The 22,109-nt window shown below is 49.2% G+C and overlaps 2 protein-coding genes across 7 annotated transcripts in view; one reads left to right on the top strand and one right to left on the bottom strand.

The window, feature by feature from the left end:
* The window catches only part of TPCN1 (two pore segment channel 1), a 51,462-nt gene extending 38,090 nt beyond the window's left edge, over positions 1-13,372 (top strand). For 4 of the 6 annotated variants that reach the window (XM_069081591.1, XM_069081592.1, XM_069081596.1 and 1 more), the window contains 15 exons: positions 14-77; positions 1,784-1,828; positions 2,342-2,398; positions 2,480-2,533; positions 3,127-3,199; positions 4,048-4,155; positions 5,849-5,920; positions 6,194-6,283; positions 7,463-7,578; positions 8,457-8,503; positions 8,940-9,008; positions 9,147-9,231; positions 9,438-9,577; positions 9,882-9,962; positions 10,552-13,372. In XM_069081591.1, the coding sequence (XP_068937692.1) occupies positions 14-77; positions 1,784-1,828; positions 2,342-2,398; positions 2,480-2,533; positions 3,127-3,199; positions 4,048-4,155; positions 5,849-5,920; positions 6,194-6,283; positions 7,463-7,578; positions 8,457-8,503; positions 8,940-9,008; positions 9,147-9,231; positions 9,438-9,577; positions 9,882-9,962; positions 10,552-10,674 (1,224 nt within the window). In that variant the 3' untranslated portion in view covers positions 10,675-13,372. The remainder of the gene's footprint in view (positions 1-13; positions 78-1,783; positions 1,829-2,341; positions 2,399-2,479; positions 2,534-3,126; positions 3,200-4,047; positions 4,156-5,848; positions 5,921-6,193; positions 6,284-7,462; positions 7,579-8,456; positions 8,504-8,939; positions 9,009-9,146; positions 9,232-9,437; positions 9,578-9,881; positions 9,963-10,551) is intronic. The other 2 variants (XM_069081594.1, XM_069081595.1) reach the window with 2 other exon arrangements.
* A 582-nt stretch (positions 13,373-13,954) lies between these two features.
* The window catches only part of SLC8B1 (solute carrier family 8 member B1), a 29,379-nt gene continuing 21,224 nt past the window's right edge, over positions 13,955-22,109 (bottom strand). Inside the window, exons 13-16 of the mRNA XM_069081597.1 lie at positions 21,890-22,043; positions 20,254-20,334; positions 18,951-19,015; positions 13,955-14,633 (exon numbers count right to left, since the gene is read on the bottom strand). Coding sequence (XP_068937698.1) covers positions 14,436-14,633; positions 18,951-19,015; positions 20,254-20,334; positions 21,890-22,043 — 498 coding nt within the window. The 3' untranslated portion in view covers positions 13,955-14,435. The remainder of the gene's footprint in view (positions 14,634-18,950; positions 19,016-20,253; positions 20,335-21,889; positions 22,044-22,109) is intronic.

The raw sequence follows: 22,109 nt of genomic DNA, 5'->3' as shown, positions 1-22,109 counted from the left end.
TTTCTGGGCACAGGCAAAGCGCAATAAAGAGCACTGGTTTGATGAACTCCCGCGCACGGCCTTCCTTATTTTCAAAGGTAAGCTCCTCAGTGTACACAGTCCCTCTTAACCATGTAAACACAAAGGCAAACCCTAACCAGCCTGGATGCTTCAGCAGTCTAATGACCTTCTCTGGCAGGGCCGGGCAGAGCTGTGACGTGTGGATTGGATGTGGTTGACAGGTTCATTGGTTTTAGTGAACTGCTTTTTGCTCTCTTAAAATCTTTGTACAAAAGGTGACTTTTGATTAGGGGAATGTTTGGGAATGAGAGTGCTTTGAAAATACATCAATAAAAAGGGGGAATTTTGTTTTTTGTTTTGTTTTTAAAAAAAGGTAAACATTTGTCGAGGCTCCTGGCTGGCCATTATCTGAGAAGCAAAGCAGAGGCCACTGGGCCTGGCCTTCTGGGGCCCAGGGCCCCTGCATTTATTGGGCTTCCTTGGCCTCTCTGTTACTATTCATGTCCAACAAAGGGGATACCAGAAGGCAATGAACGGGAAGCTCTTTAATGGAGACCGTGCACGTGCCCCCCTCTTGAACTGGCCAAGAAGGAAACATTTATTTACTAAGTACCTGCTGTGAATTCTGTGGCAGGTTCTGTGTCTGGCCAAGACCATTCATTCATTTTTACATTTAATTTTAATTTCATTTTTTTCTCAATTACATGTAAGTAAAAATTTTTAATACTTATTTTTTGAAATTCTGAGTTCCAAATTCTCTCCCTTTTCCCCTCCCCTCTTTTCTCCTTGAAAAGGCAAGCAATTTGGTATAGATTATGCATGTGCAGTCATGCAAAACATTTCTATATTAGCCAAAAGCATTTATTAAGTACCTACTGTGTACTCCCTGGCAAGCACTATGCCTGGCCAGGATCCAACAGTGGACAAGCCTTCAAGGAGCTGACATTCTACACATATAACAGTTTTGCTTTCCAAGCTGTGGGTGGTCGGCATGTGGGTGTGGTGAGCACAGAAGGGATTTCTCTGTAAAAAGGATTGTTCCAGGCCTGAAGCCTACACTTAGAGCTGACAAGAACATGAGAAATTCTCTAGTCCAGAGCTAGTTATTGTAAGACAGAAATGAAAGAGGCCCTGCTCTCAAGGAGCTTACAGTCTATTAGGGGAGAAAATCTCTACATACCCAGATTATATTACAGGGATTGGGGGAAGAGGGGAGCAGGAAAGGCTTAACACCAGAGGTGGGGGCAGAAGAAAGCACTCCATGGAGTGAGCACCCTTAAAGGATTGTGCTGACACGTCAGGCATGGGGTGTTTCTCTGGCATGAGTGAGTGGCCTGCCATTCTTGGGGGCAGGAAGCAGGGAGGATGCACAGTCCATGCACATCCCAGTACTGACTCCTGCCTATTTTGCTGGGGCTTTAGCATCAACCTAGGCCTTCTCCAGTGGACTTTTGGCAGGGCAGCTCTTGTCATGTGGTCAGAGCAGGAACTTGGGCTAATGAGTGGTATGAAAAGCCCACTGGGAGCGCAGTGCCTCAGGAAGCACTGTGTGTTTAGGGCCTCTCATGTGGATGATGGATGAGTTCCCTAGCCAAGTCTGTAAGCCATGAACAGTGGGGGAGATGATGGCCAAGACCCTCTGGGCCCCAGCCCAGACAGCACCTCCAGAGTAAGCATTTCCCTGAAGGAGCATGGCCACCCAAGGGTGGACAGACCTAGGCTGAGTGGACATCGTATTTTAACAGGAAAACAATTTGACTTAATAGTTCTTCTTTTCCATTAGGTATTAATATCCTAGTGAAGTCCAAAGGCTTCCAGTATTTCATGTGTAAGTATTGACTGGACATGCAGCAGGGCTTTCTGCTGAATTCCTTTCCTCTCCAAGGGAGTAGCAGGGCAAGGGCAGCACATGTGGTTTGTGGTTTTGTGGTTTGTGGCCCAGGGGTCAGCAATGTACTGACCTTCCTTGGGCCAGGGTCACTAGTGCCCTTGATCTCTACCCCTTCTGTAAGATCTGTTCTTTCCATTGACCTGGAAATGATCCCCAACCTTAAGCCAAGTTGAGAGCCAAAGGTCCTTCCTACACCAAGGACGTTTGAGGGGCTTCAAATGAGCCCCTCCCCAGTGAATTGAGCTGACATGTTAGAAACAGTGCCTGGGAGATGATCAGCTGAGCAGTGGGCGGGCAGATGGGTGTGTGGGTATGACTGTGATGTTGGCATTCGCTGGGACTGCTCTGCTAAGTCTTAGGTATGCAGGGAATGCACCAGGGCACTACATCTGGGACCTGCAGTAGAGAAAATAAATGGGTGCCCCACCGTGGGCCTGCCTCTGTTTGCAGATATGGTGGTGGCCATCAATGGCATATGGATCCTCGTGGAAACTTTCATGCTGAAAGGTCAGTACCAGCTGGGTGATTGGCCACGGCCTAGCCAGGGCCTGGCCTGATCCCTGAGGCCTTCCCTTCTCTGCTTTGCAGGTGGAAACTTCTTCTCCAAAAACGTGCCCTGGAGTTACATTGTCTTCCTCACCAGTGAGTTCTCAGGACCACGAGAAGCCAAGAAAGGCTTCCTGGTGGTGGGGAGGGCTTTGGCTGTAATGAGAAGCTCATTCATCCTTCTCTAAGAGCAGCAGCATCTCTTGGTAAAAGGAAGAAAGTCACCTCCATCCTGGGGTCTCAAGCTATTGAACGCTCCCAGAAGGGATGAGAATCCAGCACATGAGCTGTGGTCTCCCATTTCCTCCCACTTAGCTGTGTGACCTTAGCTCATTCATTTCTGTTCTTGGGGCCTTAGTTTCTACTTTAAAAGGAAGGAGTTGAAATAGACAGTTCCAAGTCTTTCCTTGATTCTAGCTGTCAGGAAGCATCTGAATTTTCAGTTCACTCCTCTAGTAGGGGAGGTGTTGGTTCACCCTGCCCTGAGAGGGGTTAATAAAGTTTGGAAGGGGTGCCAGAGCAGCAGTCTAGTTCTGAAGCGTTTGGCCAGAGATGGAGCCTGTTTTGTCAGAGAGCATCAAAGAAGAAGCAAGGATATTGGAAGGGAGAGGTGGGATACACTGAAGAGAGACTGTCTTGTCAGTGACAGCTGGACTGGGTCCCTTCCAATGCTGTAATTCTCTCTACAGTCTATGCAGTGGAACTGCTCCTGAAGACCACTGGCTTGGGGCCTGTGGAATATCTCACCTCTGGATGGAACCTGTAAGTGGGAGGGGGGGAAGGAAGGAGGTGGGGAAGAGGGGCAGGTGGAGGACAGCCGCTCAGAGAGGTGCTTGCCTGGCCCTGCTGCTGCTGACTTTTGCATGTGGCTCAGAACCTAGTACCAGCTGTCCTTTGTAGGGGAGTATCCCAGAGCCCTTCATCAGGAGAGGCCTGGTAGAATGGCTTCCTCAAGTCCCAGAGAGGCCCCTGTACAGGCTCCCTTCAGGAGAATAGGCAAGACATGGATCCTTTTCCCAGCATCACTTTCATCTGCTCTGAAGCCTCCTTCACAGAATGCTTGAGAGCTGAGAGGAAGGTGGAGGGAAGAAGAGGCAGTCTCTCCTGTTTCCATTGTCCGTGTATCCCCTGGGGCACCAGAGAGCCCCAGTGTCTGAGGGTATCTGGTCCCAGGTGCATCTTTTTACTCCCCTGTGGGTTTCTAGCTTGTGGCTGCCTACCAGCTGTGCTGCTACAGAAGCCAGTTGGTGTGGGGTCCATCTTCTTGGAGATCACATGGGGTGTGGGCTGTCTAACCTCACCCATGGCCAAGAAGGGTCCTTAGGGCTTCCTCACAATCAGCACCCCACTTTTGCACAAACCAGAAAGTTCACCTTTAGGATATCCAAGTCCCAAGTCCATGCTGTGATCAGGTCAGTTGTTGAAGCCACAAGGGCAGTGGGTTTGGGGTCACCTGAGTGTCAGATACCTGTCCCACCTCTGCCCTCTGACCAAACGGGTTAACTGCTGGGCTGCCTGTGGCTGCTTGTTTATGTGACACTTGTCCAGGGAGGGCCAGTCTGGGTTCAGGAATGGGATGCAGGGGCTGTTGTTTCTTCCCCCTCTTCCAGGTTTGACTTCTCTGTAACAGCATTTGCCTTCCTGGGACTCCTGGCCTTGGCTTTCAACATGGAGCCCTTCTATTTCATTGTAGTTCTACGCCCGCTCCAGCTCCTGAGGTGAAGGGGGAGGCTTAGAGGCCAAGCTCTGGGAAGGAGTGGGAGGAGGGAGGAGGATTCCCTTGCTCTGCTCTGGGAGCCGAGCGTGAAAGTCGGCATTGAGGCCAGTGACCTTTCCTAGCCCTAGGGATTCTTTTCCTGGAACAAATGACCCAAGGGTTTGTGGTACCTCCTGTTCATGAGTGGCATGGGGAGATAGTCCTTGCCCCTCTCCTTCCCTTCTCTTGCCTTTCATGCTGGGGGTTGGAGGTCTCCTGTCCAGTCCTCGGTGCCACGTGTCATGGTACAGGAAACAAGTCTCAGCTCGGCTGAACTTGGAGATGGTGTCAGCTGCAGGCAAAAAACCTCCCAGGCCTCCTGCCATGTGGCAGAACTTTGGCTCGTTCTCAGAGACCTTCAGAAAGCCCAGGTTTTCATCTGAGTGATCACTCCCCAGACCCCAATACCATCACCCTTCTTTCCTTCTGCCTTCCCCTACCTGGGGCACTGATGCAGTGTTGTGGGATCCACATGTATCACTTTCCTTGTACTTCAGTATTTGGAGAGGAGGCTAGCCATGGAGAAGCTGGTCCTCTGTTCCATTTGGCAGATACACACTGATGCTTGCCAGCTGCCTAGCCCTGCCTTCATGTCTAGAGGAGCCTTCCCAGGTGGCAAGTGTCCTAGTCCAGGGGTAGGGAATCTGTGGCCTTCTAGGTCCTTGGGTTCCTGGGCCTTTTGACTGAGTTCAACTTTTACACAACAAATCCTTTTTTTCAGGGGATTCGTTCTGTGAAGTTTGGATTCAGTCAAAGGGCAGCACTTGACCTAGAGGGCTGAATGTGGTCTCAAAGCCACAGGTTCCCCACCCCTGTCCTAGCCGTTGCCCTCATGGAGCTTGCAGGCCATAGACTATAAAATGAGCTCAGAGGGAACATGCCAAGAGAACTTCCACATTGTTTGCATGACCCTTAACCCATCTCCAGGCTTGGCGGCAGTTGAGACATGTGAGTGCCCAGCACATGTCTGCAGGGAGGTTTCAGAGATATACACTTGCTGCTGCCTCCCAGGCCCATGAGCATGCTGTGAGGAGGAAGGGTTCTCCTTCTGTCTGGAGCCTTGTGCCTGTCACTGGGGTGGCACATGGGTGAAAAGGAGCCCAGCCCTGGCCTCAAGATGTCTGCATCTGGTAGAGGTATGAGATTGGGCTTCTCAGGGTTCTGAGCATCACTGACAGAGGCCTCTCCCAGCAAACCTGACCTGTGCTATTATGGGGGTCCTTCACCTCTGGTATCCTGGACCCCTTGGGCAGCCTGGGGACCCCTACTCAGAGTCAAGGCTTTAAATGGATAAAATATGTAGAAGCTTAAAAGAAATCAATTAGATTGAAATGCAGTTATCAAAATCCAAAAAAGTTCCATGTTCATGGACATACTCCCCTTCACCCCCCCCCACCCTGGAAATGTTGGTCCTTAGACCCCAAGTTAATGACCTGTGAACTACCTCCTTTGCCCTGAGAAGCTCATGGTCAGAGCCTCACACAGTTGTCCCTCGATCTTTGAAGTAGGTGAGCTGTGCTGAAGATGGGTCTTCCTCATCCCCTTCCTCACACTGACGGTGGCGAGTTAAACTGGAGTGACCTTTGAAAGAAAGGGGGCCAAGGACATGTCCCTGTGGACCCAGAAGGGATTCATTCATTCTCTATGTCTCTTAGGTTGTTTAAATTGAAAAAGCGGTACCGGAATGTGCTAGACACCATGTTTGAACTGCTTCCCCGAATGGCCAGGTGCGGCCCATTCTGTGCTCAGACTGTGGGGGCGGGGAAGGGTCTTGGACATGTAGCATGCCTAGTCTTAATTATCTCACACCCAGCACCTGGGTAACAGGCCCTGTCTCTATCCTGGCCCCAAGGGCAATCAGTGGGATGGGTCAGCAGCAGTCCAAGGACAGTTCTTTCCAGCTCAGTGAGTAGGGAGCATGTGGGAGGTCTAGCAAAGCTGGCCTTCCCTGCCCCTTCTCCAAATCACCCTGTGGCCTGTGGCCTTTCTCTCTCCCTTAGCCTGGGCCTCACCCTGCTCATTTTTTACTACTCCTTTGCCATTGTGGGCATGGAGTTCTTCTGTGGGATCCTGTACCCCAACTGCTGCAAGTGAGTATGTGGGGTTGCCCTGGCTGTGGCAGATGCCGTCACTCCATGGGCCCCAGGGGGAGCCCACCTCCCTTGGAGGAAGCAAGCCTGAGATGGCACTCGGGCTTGGAACCTATTTTCTGTTAGTGCATCTTGACCTCGAGGTCCCCCGGGACCTCAGCGGGCTCATGTCAGCAGGACCTTGGCCTGTGGCTCCCTTTTAACCCCCATAGCTGGCACTTGCATATCCGAAGGCAGCCCAGGGTAGTTAGCTGGAGCTAGGCCAGCCATCTCTCCTCCCTCCTCAGTCCCTGGGCAGTGTTCTGGAGCCCATTCCTGGGATTCCTCCACCCATTGCCCTTCCAGGCCACACCATTGGAGGCAGCCCATGCCTAGGGTCCTCCAGCCCCTGAGGCCTGGGTGTCACATGCCCAGATTGGCATGGACAGTTGGCAGTCATAATGCCTAGGGCCAATGTTCTAGGAACAGGGGACTTGGAACCCCAAGAAAGGCTCAGACCTCCCAAGAGGTGAAAGCTCCCTTGGTTTACCCTTCTTTCTCCTATTGTGAAACCTATTAGATTTGCTGTTAGCGCTGCCTAAATGTTCTCTTCTGAGTTTGAAGCCGGTAGCCTCGGCTTCTGCCCCCGAAGCAGCTTCTGCTGAAAGCGGCAAAGTGATCCCTGCGGGAGCCAGAGCCATCCTGTGGAGGGTCTGATTCAGAGGTAGCCGTGAGGGGGCAGGCAGGAGGGGTGAGCGAGTTCTTAGCGGCAGGCACAAGGCGGCAAAGAGATCTGTGGAGGGGATCTCCATGTCCCCCATGAGAAGAGGCCCCTTAGAGAAGGGAGCCGCAGAGGGGATGCCGCTCTCTCTTCTCCCCTTGTCAATTCCTTCTTCTGGTAGCTGAGAGAGGGACGGGGAAGGCGGAGTCATGGGAGCAGCTGAGACAGACTTTCGGGCTTGTTCATGACTCTGGAGGCTGCCCTTGGCGTCCAAGGCAGGTAGGTGAGAGGAGTCAGGGATCCTCCTTGACACGGGTGCAGGGATAAGAGGGAAAGGGCCCAGCCACGAGAAGCGCTGAGTGACCGAGGACGTGGCTCAGCTGGTCGGCTTCAGGCTTTGCTCGAACAAGCCAGCTCCAAGGCGGACCATCTGAGGGCCCCCTCCCCACCGGGCCCGCTGGTCTTGCCTCCCTGTCTAGCACGAGCACAGTGGCCGACTCCTATCGTTGGATCAACCGCACGGTGGGCAACAAGACCAGCGTGGACGAGGGCTATTATTATCTCAACAACTTCGACAACATCCTCAACAGTTTTGGTGAGCTCAGAAGTGACAGATGTGTGCCAGCTGTGAGCGGCACAGACGGCTGCCGTGGGACCTGCCCCGGGGTCTCTCCTGGGTAGGCAGGGTCTGCCTGCTAGGGTCAGGGCATCCACTTGGAAGAAGAGGTAGAAGGGAAGCCCAATGAGGATGATGAGAGAATCAGGGCTGGGATGCAGGATTTGAGGACACTCGTGGGTCCTTGTGAGCCTTTGGCTTCCTTGACCTTTTTCACCTTTCCTGTGGGAAGCCAGCCCTTATGGGAAGGGGCATTAGGAGAGCTCCACTGGTGCTGTCCCTGGCTCTGAATTCTGTCTCCAGCTCCCTCCTGGCCCTCCCATGTTAGACGAGGCTTGTGCCCGGCTCGGCTCGGCTTGGCACTGGTGTGAGGAAGGGCATGTCTGTGATGGAAACAGGGAAAACACCCCCTGTCTTTATTTTTGATGGAGGGGGGAACGTGATTTCGTGTGTGTAAGGCACTCCCCCTCCCCCTAGTGCAGACTGCTGCCCAGCCTCAGAAGGCTTCCTGATTGGTCCCAGCATGTGGCCCAGGGCTTCCTGATCCCAAGGCTGGCTCTCTCCATGGAGCTGCCCCACTTCTCAAGCCAAATCAGACTTCCACACAGATGCTTATGTGCATGTTCTGTGGTATGGAGCCCTAAGCCTGCCATCTAACTAGAGAGCTGAGATGGGTAAGGTAGGGGGCTCGGGGCACAGCCCAGCCCAGTCTCTGCATGGCCTGCCGTGTCAATACAGTGGCCCAAAAGGAGACTGTGACAGTAGGTGGCAGGCGGGGTGGGGGGGGGGGAGACCTGACTTTGGGAAGGTTTGGGCTGACCCAGGACATCTTTCTTCTTGTTCTCCACCTGTGGCAGTGACCTTGTTCGAGCTTACAGTGGTCAACAACTGGTACATCATCATGGTAAGCCTGGGGCCCTCTGGTCTCCTTTTCCATGTCCCCTGAGCACTGGCCCACGAGGTTCTGGCTCCAGGGTCAGTCTGCCTGGCCAAAGGCACTTCCGCTCCAGGCTAACTGTGCCAAGCTCTTCTCTCCCTGCTCCCAAGCCTCTGCTGATGAGACCTTCCAGTAGAGGCCCCTGGTTGGCGCTGGGGCCTTCCCCCCCCCCCCCCCCCCTCCTTTTCCCGATGGTCTAGACGTGATTTCCGAGTGGAGATCGTGTTACCACCCTCGCTCAGGCGGATCCCTCCTCTGGGCCTGACTCCCTGGCTGGGCCAGCTTCTGCCCAGCGCCGTGGTCCAGGCCCCAAGGCAGTTCTGGAGCACTCACGCTCCGGGGAATGCAGGCGCCAAGGCCTGTGCTAAAGGCCTCACGGTCTGGCTCTTCTCTTGGTCTTCAGGAAGGCGTCACCTCCCAGACTTCCCATTGGAGCCGCCTATACTTCATGATTTTCTACATTGTGACCATGGTAGGTTCCTGCCCTGCAGTGGGCATCCCCCTTCCCTCTGCCCACACCCTCCTTTCATGCTGCTGTATCCGGGAGGCTGGCGCGTCTGCTCCGCCAGCTCGCAGAGGCCACCCTGACCCTCGCTCTCACCCTGACCAGGTGGTAATGACCATCATTGTAGCCTTCATCCTCGAGGCCTTTGTTTTCCGCATGAACTACAGCCGGAAAAACCGGGACTCTGAAGGTCAGTGCCAGGCGTCTGCGGCCCTGGGCTCTGCCAGTGCCTTTAGACCCCAAATCCTGAGGAAAGTAGGACCCAGAAAAGAGCGTATCATCCTCCTGTTTAGCCCTAAACAGGAACCCTGAGAAGGAAGCTCCCTCATACCCTGGCTCTGAGCGGGGAGTAGGCCCGGCCCCTGCTCAAGGCCCTGCCGTTCTCTTCTTTGGCAGTGCACAGTGGCATTATCCTAGAGAAGGACATTTCCAGAGAGGAGCTGATTGCAGTCCTGGAGTTCTACAGGCAGAACCCAGCTTCTGGCTCCCATGTCTCTCAGCTGCTGAAAACCCGCTTACAGATGGACAGATCTGGGGTGAGTGCCCACAGTAGCCCCGTGCATCTGTGCTGCTGGCAAGGTCCCTGGGGCCTGCAGAGGGGAGTGATCTGGGGGCATCTGTGCTGCCTGGCCAGGCCCTTGGGGCCTGCAGAGTGGGGCAGGCTGGGGGCATCTTCTCAGCCAACAGCTGAAGCTTCTCGCCTTCCAGCCTTGGAAAATTTAGTTTGCAAACGATGGGGCAGGAAGCCCTACTGAGTAACAGCATGGGCCCGTGGGGCGATTTCCTCCCATCACCCCCGCAGTACAGACCTTCTATAATGTGGCCTTCTCTTCCTTCAAGCAAAACTCAGTGGTGTTTCTGGGAAGAAGGTCAAGGACCAAAAGTGACCTGAGCCTAAAGATGTACCAAGAAGAGATAAAGGTAGGAATAACCACTCTGGACACACGGCCCATGGCCCTGTCTCCCCCAGCCCAGCCTGGCTGCTGGACGCATCCCTGCCTCTGCCTGTGCACGCAGACAGTGGCAGCAGGGGCTGGTGCAGAGGGAAGGAGGGAGGAGTTGCACAGTGTAGTTGGGCTTGGGGTCAGGAAGACCTGAATTCAAATCCTGCCTCAAATATTTGCTAGCTGAGTGACCCTGGGCAGTCCCTTAGCCTAAGCCTCAGTTTCCTCATCTGTAAAATGGGATTACTGGCCCCTGCCAGACAGGATAATTGGGAGGATCTACTGAGATGATAAATATAAACTGCTCTGTCAGCCCAAAAGCACGAGAGGACAGCCATCTGTTGGTCATTACGTGGTGCTGGGGCTCCTCCTGAGCCTGGCCCTTGGCTGAACGAATGGCTGCTCTTTCCCATGGTCACAGACTTAGCAAGGCCACCCCCTGTACACATACACTTCTGCCCCTTGGGCCTGGGCAGGGAGCTGGCCTGGTGTGGGGGGTCAGGTCCTTCCTCAAGCTCTCCCCACCACATGTGACCTTCAGCCCCCTTACTTCCCCTTCATGGCAGGAATGGAATGAGGAGCATGCCCGGGAACAGGAGCTTTGGAGCAGGCAGGAGGGTCCTGGCTCTGGCCTCCCCCAATCCCAGCAGTGCCCAGCAGGCCGGCCTCGATCCCAGACCGTCATCTAGCCAGCCTCAGCTAACGGAAGCCATTTCTTCTATGCAATAACAGAGTAGTATTATTTTACAGTAATGTATTTAACTATGTATCTGTGGGTAAAGTGGGGTTAGGATTCTGACCCCATGTGCTCACTCTCCCCGTTCGTCCTAACTCCAAAAGTCAATAACTTTGGAAGAGTGACCCAGTGTGGGCCCCTCTCCACAGAGGTGACCCTAAGCTGCAGAATAATCCTTTTGGAAAAAAAAAAAAGGATCGACTTGTTTTGAAAATGGGCTCCCACCCCCTCAGGTGGGCTGTGCCCATCACCACCTTCCCAGGACAGATCAGATCACCCCAATGCACACAGACTCGGGGGCTGATCTGACAACCTTCCTGTGTTGCGACAGAGAACCTGTGTTTCTCTGTCTCAATTTAGGGACGAAACCACTGAAGAAACAGAACCCTGGAGGGTCAGGTTTTCTATATTGTCGATGGCAGTGTCCTGCTCATTGAACAGCAAGGTGCCTGGGCAGTGTGTGAAGGGCAGGCAGTGCTCAGGGAATCGCTCTAGGGAAATCAAGGCTGTTCCCCAAATGCTTTGGGTTTAGTCCTGTTGCCGAAACCACCTCCCATTTACTCAGCAAACATTTATTCCAAAAGACAACAATGAAACAGCCCACAGAGGCAGGAGCCCCCTGTTGTGCCCACCGCATGCTGCCGCCACCGCTGCCGCCACTGCCACTGTAGGTCTCCCACCCATGCTTGGGGAGGCTTCCTTGCCTGGTTAGTAATGTGCTGGACTCCACTTCTTGGGTTCCAGGCCTGTCAAGGGGCAATGCCACGGGAAATGGGGCCAGGTATTGATGTATGGGCCCTGGGACCTCTCCCAGGAGTCCCTTTGTCTACATATTCCCCAAGTTCAAGCCTGTTGCCTTGTAACTGGACTATAACCCACCAAAGCAGAGTGTGGAAAAGGAGCCTACTTAATTATGAATTGTGCTTCGTTGTAGTCTGGCTAACTGAAGTCTGACAGTGTTTTCATTAATAATGTTTGTATAGAGTTATATTAATGTGTATATATATCTATACATATATAGCATATTCTCCTTGGAGAAGAAAGGGCATATAGCCAGAAAATTAGCCTCATGTTGGCAGTGGAATTGCAGGTTAGCACCGACTGTCCCACGGAGGACCTGGCATGGGGATGCTCACCCCAAGCTCCCTGGCCAGAGCTGAGCCTTAGAATCTGTAAGCATGCATGCTGTAGCAGCAGAGTGGACCTAGGAAGGATCCCCTTCAATGTGGATGCCCAACTACTGCACTCTTCATTCAGCACCCCAGGCATCCCCTTGGTTCCCTGGCCTTGGGGTTGGAGGCAGCTTGACTCTGTTAATCCTTCTGTAGCTTTGAGCTAGGGAGAATCATAGGATGATGGGTGACAAGGTGGGAGGGAACCTTCCTCAGAGTTCACCTAGTCTGCTGGTGCTTGGATCCAGAGCAGCCCATGTTCCTGGGGCGGTCAGCAGTGGGGGCACTTAGGCCATCTCCTACTTGTCCTTTTGGGCCTGGGAACACAGGTTGGGGGGGTTTTACTACCTGGCAGAGAGCAGCAGCTGGTCTGGGGGTTTCAAGCCCCCAACTTCTTCCTGTCACCACTGCCTAATTGGACATGAAGAGGGTGAGCATGTTTCTTCCTCTGTGGTCCTCTCATCAGCAGGGAGCGAGTGGGCAGCTTGTGGGGCAGTGCTGGTCTTTCTCCCAAGAGGGGATAGCTGCTGGCAACAACACCCTTTTCCCCCTCTCCCTCATCTCAAAGACAGGGCACTGGGCCACTGGGTTTTTGTCCTGGAAACCAAACTCAGCCTTCACATGGGAAGGAGTTCTGAGTTTATTTCGGGTTTGGGTTTGTTTGAATTACTTTTTAACAAAGTTCCCTCCCTTGAGTCTGAGAATGGGAAAGGCTGTTGAGTCCTGCAGAAAACAGCAGGGTTGGGGACCCAGATTAGGGGGTCCTGGTTCTTCCTTGGCTGTCTCCTTTGGTGCTCATTCCTGCTCTTAGGCCCCTCCTAGCCAGTCTAGAGGGACTGATGAAACAATGGGTCTTAAGCCAAGCTCTGTCCTGTAGGTATCAGAAATGTCCCTGCCCCACGCCACCCCCCAAGCACAAAGCTAGAGCTTCTAGCCTGTGACATGCCTGGATGCATAATTCTTTAGTGATGTTGAAAACTTTGCTACAGCTAGTCTGCAGATGACAAGGCCAGTCCAGAAGACACTTCAGAAATGGCCTGAGCCAGACCGGGACTGGGCAAAGTCACCATGCTGTGGTGTCCATCAACTACACAGAAAGGGGGTAGATCTGCCTTTTACACTTGAGAGTTGTTTGGCATAAAATGCTTAGTTGTCCCAAGTCAAAGCAGAAATTGAAGTAGGTTTTACTGTTTCAGAGCTGGAGGGGACTGATCCACATTTGTCCCTGGCCTACTTTGCACAGTACACAAATTAGGAGAGAACACCTTTGGGGTAAAGGTATCTACTCCTGTCCCTCCTTGATCCCCCCTTCCCTTTGCCCCCAGCCTTACTCAAAACCACTGAGACAATCATTTTGTATGGACGAGAGAAGCGCCGTGAGATTTTGTATATTGGAAATTTGTTACCTAAATAACCCATCAGTATGAGGGTCTCTAGAACTTAGGCACATTAATAAAAGGATACTCTCTGCTTTGTAAACATGGTTCTGGTCTTGATTTTGAGGGGTGGGGAACGTGGGGAGGGGGTCCACCTTTACCACCACTGCTGGAGGACGTAGAACAGAAGCTCCTTCCTTCCCCTCCCCCTTGCATGTTTAGCTCCTCCTTCCTGGTGGCAGCCAGGACTTCTGGTCCTGAGAATTACACTCTTGGAAATAGGTGACACAGGGGACAGAGTGTCTGGAAGACCCGAGTTCAATTCAGCTGCAGAGGCTGTGGGATCCCAGGCAAGTCACCTACCCTGTTTGCCAGTTTCCTCATCTGTAAAAATGGGAATCATAACAACCTACCTTGCTTGGTGGTTGTGAGGATGTGCCTCGAACAGAGGTACTTACACATGCTTGTTCCCTCCCTCATTTTACAGATAAGGAAACTGATTCTCCTGAGGTCCAGTGGTAGGAGGCAGCAGAACAGTTTTGAACTTGGGTTATGTTGACTCCAAACCCATTGTTCTCTCCATTGCCATTGAGCCCCTGAACACTTCCAAATCTAGGAATGGAGGCAACCACAACAATGACCAGAGACCCCCCCACCAAGAAAACACACCAGTTTGTCCACAGGGACACTGAAGAAGGGCTTTAATGACAAGTCTTCAGGCCTCATGTCAGCTGTGCAAATTTCTTGTCCATAGACGAGCCTGGACCTGGAGGTGAGGGTAGGGTGTCCCTGAGTTGTGGATGCCTTGACTCCTTATAGTCTGAAGATTCAGATGATATTTCAGCAATGGTAAGGAGAGCAGGATGGGATTGTGTCATTTTCTTCAGCTCTCAGCACCCTGCCCTGAGGCAGCTGCTTCCAATTTCCTGCAGCAGCCAGGCCCCCTGGCTGGCCACTAATCCATAGAAGCCACTTTTCAGTCCCAGATCCTGTTCATCACCCCATGGGGTTTCTAGCTTCAGAGAATGGAATTCCCTTTCTGCTTCTCTCTGGTGGAGAGAAGCACCAGTAACCACCCCTGGGGGCTCACAGACTTGTGCTTTCACCTCCAGCTCCCACCCAGAAGAAGGAGGAGCGTCCTTTCACCTTCCCCTGGCTAATGTCCTTCACCCGGTTCTCAGGTGAATCACCCCAAACTCTGTGAGTAGCGCCACAGTGAGGAAAATCAGGTAGAAGAGAAGCAGGCAGAACCCATAGACTTTGGTCAGCTGGAAACATTGGAGGGGCACTGAGATGAAGGAAAACACCAGGCTGAGCCCCAGGGCTCCTGCCAAGACCCACACCAGCAGTCCTTCAGGCTCCAACTGGAAAGAGAGAAAGGTCACCAGAAGCACATTCAAATAACTATAGGAGCGGGGGAGTACGAGGTAGGAAGCCATAAACCTCCTTTCATTGCAGGGATGATCTAATATTACATCTACTATATGACATAGTCAATGTGTGTGTTAATTTTGTTAAATGAATTTTTATTTTTTTAAATAAATTATTAAAAATTTTTTTTTTTAATTCTGAATTCTCTCCCTCCTGCCACTCCTCCACTCATTGAGAAGACAGGAAATGTGATATAATTCATGTGAAAGGAGGCAAAACATTTCCTATTAGCCATGTTGGGGGCAGGGAAGGCAAGAGCAATAAAATCAAAAAGTATGCTTCAATCTGCACTCGCAGTTCATCAACTCTCTCTAAAGGTGGACAGCATCTTCCATAAGACTTTTGGAATTGTCTTTGATCGAATAGCTAAGTTTCACAGCTGATCATCATACAATATTACTATTTCTGTGTATTCTGAACTGACTTTTAACGATTTTTGGTTGTAAGGAGTAGTTTCTGGGAAGGATCTACAGATCATTCTACATTAATGCAAATAACGAATCATCACAAAGTGGTCACATTATTCAAATATGCAATGTGATATTTCCTTTGGGGCATAACCAATTAACCATGTTTTATTGTTGTTCAGTCACTCAGTCATGTCTGACTCATGACCCCATGGACCACAGCACACCAGGCCCTTCTATCCTCCATCTCCTAAAGTCCAAGTTCATGTTCATCATCTTCATGACACTATCTATCCATCTCATCCTCTTCTATCACCTTTTCCTTTTGCCTTCAATTTTTCCCAACATCAGAATCTTTTCCAAAGATCTTATTATTTGGACAAAGCTTTGGCTTCGGTGAATAGTCTGAATGAATTTCTTTTAAGTTTTGACTGATTTGACCTCCTTGCTGTGCAAAAGGACTCTCAAAAGTCTTCTCCAGCACCATGATTTGGAAAGCATTGATTATGCGGTGCTCAGCTTTCCTTATAGTCCAACTCTCATAACTCTGCATTGCTACTGGAAACACCAAAGCTTTGACTATAGGGACCTTTGTCAGCAAGGTGATGTCCCTACTTTTTAGTACACTGTCCAGATTTACCATAGCTTTCATTCTAAGGAGAAAGCATCTTTTCATTTCATGGCTACAATCACCATTTGCAGTGATCTTTGAGCCCAAGAATACAAAATCTGACATGCTTCCATTTCTTCTACCTCTATGTGCCAGGATATGATGGGACCAGTTGTTGAGATCTTAAGTTTTTTTTTTTTTATGTTAATCTCCAAGCCAGCTTTTACTCTCTCCTCTTTCACCCTCAATCAAGAGCCTAATTCCTCTTCACTTTCTCCCACTAGAGTGGTATTACCTCCCTATCTAAGACTGTTGTTACTTCTCTTGGCAACCTTAATTCTGACTTTTGATTCATCTAGCCTGGTATTTCCCATGAATGTACCCTGCATATAAGCTAAATAAATAAGGTAATAATATACAGCTTTGCCCTTTTCCAATCTTAAGCCAATCAATCGTTCAATGTTTGGTTCTAACTGTTGCTTTTTAACCCACATACAAGTTCCTCAGGAGACAAGTAAAATGATCTTGTACCCCCCCCCCATCTCTTTAAGGACTTGCCATATTTTGCTGTGACCCACATATAGTCAATGAAGCAGAAGTAGGTATTTTTCTGGAGCTCCCTTGTATTCTCCGACATCCACTGAATATTGGCAGTTTGGTCTCTAGTTCCTCTGCCTCTTCAAAAACCAGCCTGCTCTTTTAATTCTTGATTCACATATTGCTGAAGCCTAGCTTGCAGAGCCTTAAGCACAACCTTGCTGGTCTGGGAAATGAGTGTAATTGTTGATAATGTGAACATTCTTTGGCACAGTCCTTTAGGATTAGGACCTAAACCAGTCTTTTTCTGTGGCTGCCATTGTTTTCCAAATTTGCTAGCATATGGAGTACAATACTTGAACAGCGCCATCTTTGAGAATTTTAAATAGCTCATTTGGAATTCCATCACCATCACCTTCGCCTTGCTGCTGGCAGTGCTTCCTAAGGCCCACTTACCTTCATTCTCCATGATGTCTAGGTCTAGATCAGTAACCGTGCCATTGTGATTGTTGTGGTTATTGGTGATGTTAAGATCCTTTTTGTATAGTTCTTGCATACACTCTTGCCACCTGCCACCTTTTCTTAATCTCTTCTGCTTCTGCTAAATCCCTACCATCTTTGTCTTTTATCATGACCATTTGTGCATGAAACTTTCCCTTTGACATCTTTGATTTTCTTGAAGAGATCTCTTGTCTTTCCCATTCTATTGTTTTCTTCTATTTCTTTGCATTGCTCATTTAAGAAAGCCTTATCTCCCCTTGTTATTTTGAGTTCTGCATTCAGTTTGGTCTGTCTTTCTCTTTCTCCTTCCCCTTTTGCTTTCCTTCTTTCCTCAGGTCTTTGTAAAAGCCTCATCAGACAGTCATTTTATTTACCATCTTTTACATGATTATAACTTCAGATAGTGCAAATTTAAACACATGTGACCACTTTGGGGGATTCTTATTCATTGGGATCTGGCTTTATTCAGAAATGAATATAATACATAAACCCAAGGCACCAATAAAAATTAAATGAAATTTTAAACTAAGGGTATGCCTAGAGGTTCCATAATAAACAGGACTTAGTATGTACCCCACTGGAATGTAGGGAGGGACATAATGCCCCATGGTCCTGGCTGGGTAGCCTTCCTACTGAGAGACAGACCCTTGAAGGGACTGAAAGGCTAAGTGACTTACTTGGGGTCACACAACTAGTGTCTGAGGCTGGATTTGAACTCAAGTCTTCCTGACCCCAAGTCCAGTGCTCTAGCCACTGTGATGCCCCTACAGCTGTCCTCGAGTATGAGGACAAAGATGGGGGGGCATAGAAGCTCTTCTCAAGTAGCTCAGCAGAGGAGGTTGTTTGGTGGAACAGTGGGTAGAGGGAACTGAGGGAAAATGTAACTTCCTCCCAAACAGAGCCAACTACTGTGAGTATGGCAAAATCTGTAGAGGTAAGTGTGTGGGAGGGTGCCACTCATGGAGGGTCTTCAAGCCTAGGCTGGGTGACCTCTTGTTGGTGATCATTTGGAGAGAAGTCTCATTCAGGGGTGGGTTGGGTTAGGTGGGCTCTGAGGTCCATTCCTCCAGACCCAGAATATCTGAATTTTTGATGTGGTAGATATGGATAGAATACTGAGCCTGAAGTCAAGAAGACCTGAGTTCAAATCCAGTCTCAGATAGTTGTGTAACACTGGGCAAAGCCACCTCACATCTGCCTGCTTCAATATCATCATCTGTAAAACGGGGATAAGAATAGAGCCTACCTCCCAGGGTTGTTGTGAAGATCCAATGAGATAATAATTGTAAAGCACTTAGCACAGTAGCACAAAGTAGGTGCTATATAAATATATATAAATATTTATATATATAAATAAGTATTTATATATATATATAAATAAGTGTTTATATATATAAATATAAATATGAGGAGGAGGAAGGTGTTTGACCCTGCTACCCTTTATTTTTTCTTATTTATTTAGTGTTTTATATCTTCCAATTACACGTAAAAACAATTTTCAAAACTGAGTTCCTTCTTATTAAAACTGAGTTCCAAATTGAGAAAGCAAGCAATTTGATAGAGGTCATATATGTATAGCCACATTTCCATATTATTTCCATATTAGTCACGCTGTAAAAGAAAACATAGCCAGAAAAATAAAGGGAAAAAAAAGTATGTTTCAATCTATATTCAGGCTCCGTTGGCTCTTTCTCTAGGGCTGGACAGCATTTTTCATCATGAGTCCTTCAAGTTATGTTGGATCATTGTATTGCTGAGAATAGCTAAGTCATTCACAGTTGATCATCATACAATATTACTATCAATGTGTGCAATGGTCTCTTGGTTCTGCTCATTTCACTTTGCATCAGCTCATGTAAGTCTTTCCAGGTTTTTCTGAGAGCATGCTGCTCATCATTTCTTAGAGCACCATAGTATTCCATCCTAATTACATGCTACAACTTGTTCAGCTCTTACCCAGTTGATGGGCATCCCCTCAATTTCCATTTCTTTGTTACCACTAAAAGAGTTACTATAAATATTTTTGTGCATGTGGGTCTGTTTCCTTTTTACTTTTTATTTCTTTAGGATACAGACCTGGTAGTTGTACTCCTAGACCAAAGGGTATGCATGGCTTTATAGCCCTTTGGGCATAGTTCCCAATTGTTCTACATAATATCCAGTACCCTTTCTTTACCTGGTGTCCAGCAACCTACCTTCACATCTACTTGGTTTCTGTAGGCCTCCAGCAGACAGCCCAGACCAACACCTACAAGGATATCTGGAGCCAAGTTCAGGACAAAATAAGGAATTAATTGGACAGAAATTCATTAATTGTTGGTATTTTGTTCCTGCACCATAAGTGCATACAAAAAGGCCAAGAGACATCTGTCAGAATATCGCATCCCTTTAGGCTAGTATCATCCGATAGTGGGAAGGGCACAGGCTTTGGAATCAGGGGACCAGGGTTCAAATCCTGGCTCAGACACATTCCACCTGGGTGACCCTGGGCAATTCACATAGCCACCCCAGCCTCACAGCTGGACTGGACAGCCTCTAAGGTCCTTTCCGGCAATAAATCTTATGCTATGAGCTGGATTCAAATCCCATCCCTGCCACCATACACTACTATGTACTACCTGTATGAGTTACTTTATCTAGTCTTCGCATCTCCAAATGATGGGTAGGGAATATCACCACCATGGGAAAACAAAAGATCGGAAAGGTGATAAATCAAGTGAAATCAGTGATGGAGCCAAAATAGGGACCAAGAAGATAGGGGAGTGGCAGGGAAAAGGGCTAAATCCACGGCAAACCTCACTGTCTGGACCCCCTCTCCCCATGCCTTACCTCTTTGTGTAGGAATGAATGAAAAAGTTTTTTTTTTCTTGTTAGTGTTACTTCAGTCACATCCAACTCTTCATGACCCCATTTCATTTGTTTTTTTTTGGGGGGGGGGAATCAGTTTGCCATTTCCTTCTCCAGCTCATTTTACAGATGAAGAAACTGAGGCAAACAGGGTTAAGTGACTTGCCCATGGTCACACAGCTAGTAATTGTCTGAGGCTGAATTTGAACTCAGGAAGATGATTCCAGGCCTGGCATGGTGTCATCTAGCTGCTGCTGCTTCTGCTACTACTACTACTACTACTACTACTGCTGTTATTACTACTACTGCTGCTACTACTACTACTGTTACTACGACTATTACTACTACTGCTGCTGCTACTACTAGTAGTTACTACTACTATTACTACTACTACTACTACTGTTACTACTGCTACTACAACTACTACGACTATGACTACTACTACTACCACTAGACAAATAATAATAATAACTGATGATCTGAAAAGCAATTTCCAATCTGACTTTCTAAGAGTCTCTCCTGGGACCCTAGATTTTGGTCCACAGGATATTAGCTCATCCAGGGGACAGAAGGCAGAACTCTCTCCCATCCCCATCCCCAGAGCTTGGGACCAGGGATTCTGAATGATGGGCATCACACACTGAAGGATACTGAAGATGATGCCCCCGAAGCAAGCCGAGAAGGCCATCCGTGGGTAGCCTTGCCGTGCCAGAGTGAGATCTGAGATGACATCTGCAAGAAAAGGAAAGGACGGTTCAAGTTGGGGCCATGAACCCAAGCTATCAATCCATTAAGAGCAGTCAAGTCAACAAGCATTTATTAAGCACCCGCTGTAAGCTGGGAACTGTGTTAAGTGCTAGGGATCCAAAGAAAGGGTAAAAAAAAGCCTTTTATCTTATGCGAAAATAAGCATACATGTGATAATTTGAGGGAATAAAATATGTTAACAAATTTAGAATTAGAAGGGAGCTCAGAGGCTATCTAGTCCAACCTCATCACTTTACCAACAAGGACTAAGTTACAGCAAAATGGTGTGACTTACCTGAGAGGCAAGATTTGAACCCAGGTCTTACTGGTTCCAGGTCTATGCCATACTGCCCCAAGTAAAGGAGGTGGTATAGATTCGACAGCAGGATCAAGGTTTGAGGAGAGGGAAAGAGGAGATTGAGAGAGAATTCTCAGAGAACTGGGGTTCCAAAGGACTGCAGGAACCTTGGCTCAGGAGAGCCTTCCCAGAAATGGTAAGAGAACCAAATCTGGAAGGAAGGCAGGAATTCTAAGGGACAAAGGTAAGGAAAGAGTGCATTCCAACACAGGGAAGCAAAGGCTTGGAGGTGGGAGATTGAACTGTCAAATTCAGGGAACAAGTGCATTAGAATAAGGAGCGTAGGGAAGAAAAGAAGAGTGAATAATCCTGGAAAAGGGAGTGGGAGCCAGATTGGGAAGGTTTTATTTAACTGCCAAGTCTACAACTTTCTTTCATCTGAGAGGTGGGACCTCAGCCCCACCAACGTGCATCAGTGGGCACAAAAGCAGGATCTTATGGAATGATCCATCTACCAACCCTGATGGGCATCAGGGAAGCTTGGTTCAAGTTCTTGGGTGGGACACTCCCCTGGATCAACCAAAGCCTGGAGGGTGAAGATGTTAGGTGGCCTCTTTGGGGGAGGGGCACCACTCCCCCACAGACCCAGCACTGGGATCCTGCCCCAATGCTGTCTTGGGAAAACATGGGTCCAGTAAACACAGTGACAAGAGTAATGGAAGTGGGGTGAAATGCTAAAGGAAAGTCACACTGGATTATTAAAGAGGCCAACTTTGGTTCACAATAGAACATACCTCCCTCCCTTGGGGGTGGGGAAGAAAACAAGCATTTATTAAGCTCCTACTGTGTGCCAGGCACTGGGCTAATTGCTTTACAAATACCTCACTGGATCCTCACAACCAACCTGGGAGGTAGGCACTATTATTATCTCCATTTTACAGATGGGGGAACTGGGGCAAACTGAGGTGACGGGCAGGGTCACACAGCTAGACAATGTCTCAGGCTGAATTTAAACTCAGATCTTTCTGACTGCAGGCCGGGCTTTCTATCCACTGAGCTACTTGACTGGCCCAGAAGTGGGAAGATTAATAATAATAGAGACCCCTAGGGAAGATTTATAGTAAAATATTGAAAAGTAAGCAGAATCAGGAAAACCCCAGGGATTAGAACAATGTAGATGGAGACCATTAAACAAACAAACAAAAAAGAAAAGGAACATCAACTTTGGGAGGCCAGCCTTACCTCCAATGCTGTTCCCCCAGGCAAGCAGAGTCAGACCCAAGACAGTGTTGCTAAGCTGGAAAACGATGCCTAATGAATGCAGGATGTTCACCACTTCTGTGGCCGCTGCGTTGATCCAAAGGGCGCTGACAAAGAAGCCCAGGAAGGCAAAGACCTACAGAGGGAGAGACAGTGTGTGTGTGGGGGGGAGAGACAGAGAGAAGAGGAAAGGAGTAAGGGA

The sequence above is a fragment of the Petaurus breviceps genome, unplaced genomic scaffold (assembly GCF_028583685.1).
Source record: "Petaurus breviceps papuanus isolate PSGF00001 unplaced genomic scaffold, PetGlider_PUasm1.0 99, whole genome shotgun sequence".
In the NCBI taxonomy this organism is placed as follows: Eukaryota; Metazoa; Chordata; class Mammalia; order Diprotodontia; family Petauridae; genus Petaurus; species Petaurus breviceps.
Note: the sequence above shows the minus strand (reverse complement) of the source record. Positions and strands in the feature narration are given on the sequence as shown.